The sequence below is a fragment of the Perkinsus marinus genome (assembly GCF_000006405.1).
Source record: "Perkinsus marinus ATCC 50983 genomic scaffold scf_1104296961836, whole genome shotgun sequence".
NCBI classification, from domain to species: Eukaryota; Perkinsozoa; order Perkinsida; family Perkinsidae; genus Perkinsus; species Perkinsus marinus.
This window is the reverse complement of record NW_003205648.1, coordinates 1-1,029: the sequence shown is the minus strand read 5'-3', so window position 1 is coordinate 1,029 and position 1,029 is coordinate 1. Positions and strand designations below refer to the sequence as shown.

General features: G+C 53.1%; 1 protein-coding gene across 1 annotated transcript; it reads left to right on the top strand.

Moving 5' to 3' along the window:
* Positions 1-128: 128 nt before the first annotated feature.
* Positions 129-625, top strand: Pmar_PMAR018920 (hypothetical protein; the record flags this gene model as incomplete). Its single annotated transcript, XM_002772179.1, has 3 exons — positions 129-206; positions 248-405; positions 454-625. 3 exons carry the CDS (start codon positions 129-131, stop codon positions 623-625), a joined length of 408 nt encoding a protein of 135 aa, XP_002772225.1.
* Positions 626-1,029: the final 404 nt, after the last annotated feature.

Here is a 1,029-nt window from a genome sequence, read left to right as displayed (position 1 = left end):
ACACATACGGTGTCAAGAGAGCTGCTGTCCACAGGACTATAGTGCGTTCAAAGCCGCCCCACGTCGTTGATGTCGACCCACGGCTGCGAATTGCGGTAGGGGTAGGGGAAGACCAGGAGTCAACGGCCATGAGAGCTGAGTGTGGTCTGGGGCTGGAGGATCTATTGGAGCGATTGAAGAGAGAAGAGGTTCCTACTGTGGCTTTGGTAAGGATGCTCAGAAGGATCTTCCCGAGGGGTCATTTCAGTCGATGGTTTTGAGGCCGCCGAACCCCACAGTGGGTGATGGTCGACCTTTTATTCTTGAGGGCCTCGGCAAGGAGCAACTTCCGCGGGTGTTCATCAGTGTCGACATGAGGATTATCCGACCGAGCGATGAGGAGGTCGGCTCTGACGAGCTCACAAGGTTCGACGATCGGACTGCCGTACACCATGTTAGGGATGGCTTCATCAGGTTTGCGGACTCAATGAAGCATATCAGCTGGGTAGTTGGTCGTGGCAAGGCTTCTGTGCTGAGGGAAGAGACTGTGTCTTTGAGTGGACGCAAGAGGAGAGAGGAGGTCGACATGGAGATGGACGCCGAGGGGATGCGCAAAATTTGGGAGAAGTGCCGCCTGTCGCGATAATCAGAGTGTTTCCAGCGTGGGGTTATGGTGGCTACTTTAAAGTCACGAAGAACGAGAAGGAGAGTCGACGGCGTAGTGATGATGATTTCCTCAGTGGTGCGGGCATTTATATATTCCAGGGTCGAGACGGAGAGGGGTACTCTCATCACGCAGTAAGAGTTATATGAAGTTGATATCACACAGTGATGAGGATTCCGAGACAGCAGAAGTTCAAAAAAAGTGGAGCCGACAAGGTTCGAGAGCTCGTGTAAGTTGAGGACGGGCTGGACCAGCTTCTCGGTCGTCTCAGTTGAGATAGAAGGTCAGTCTATAGAGTGATTTCGATTAGTAGAGCTTCGAAGCCCTCTGGATAGTATCACAACGAGGTGGGTGTTAGACAGCCGCGGCACCAGTTCCGTCTGAGG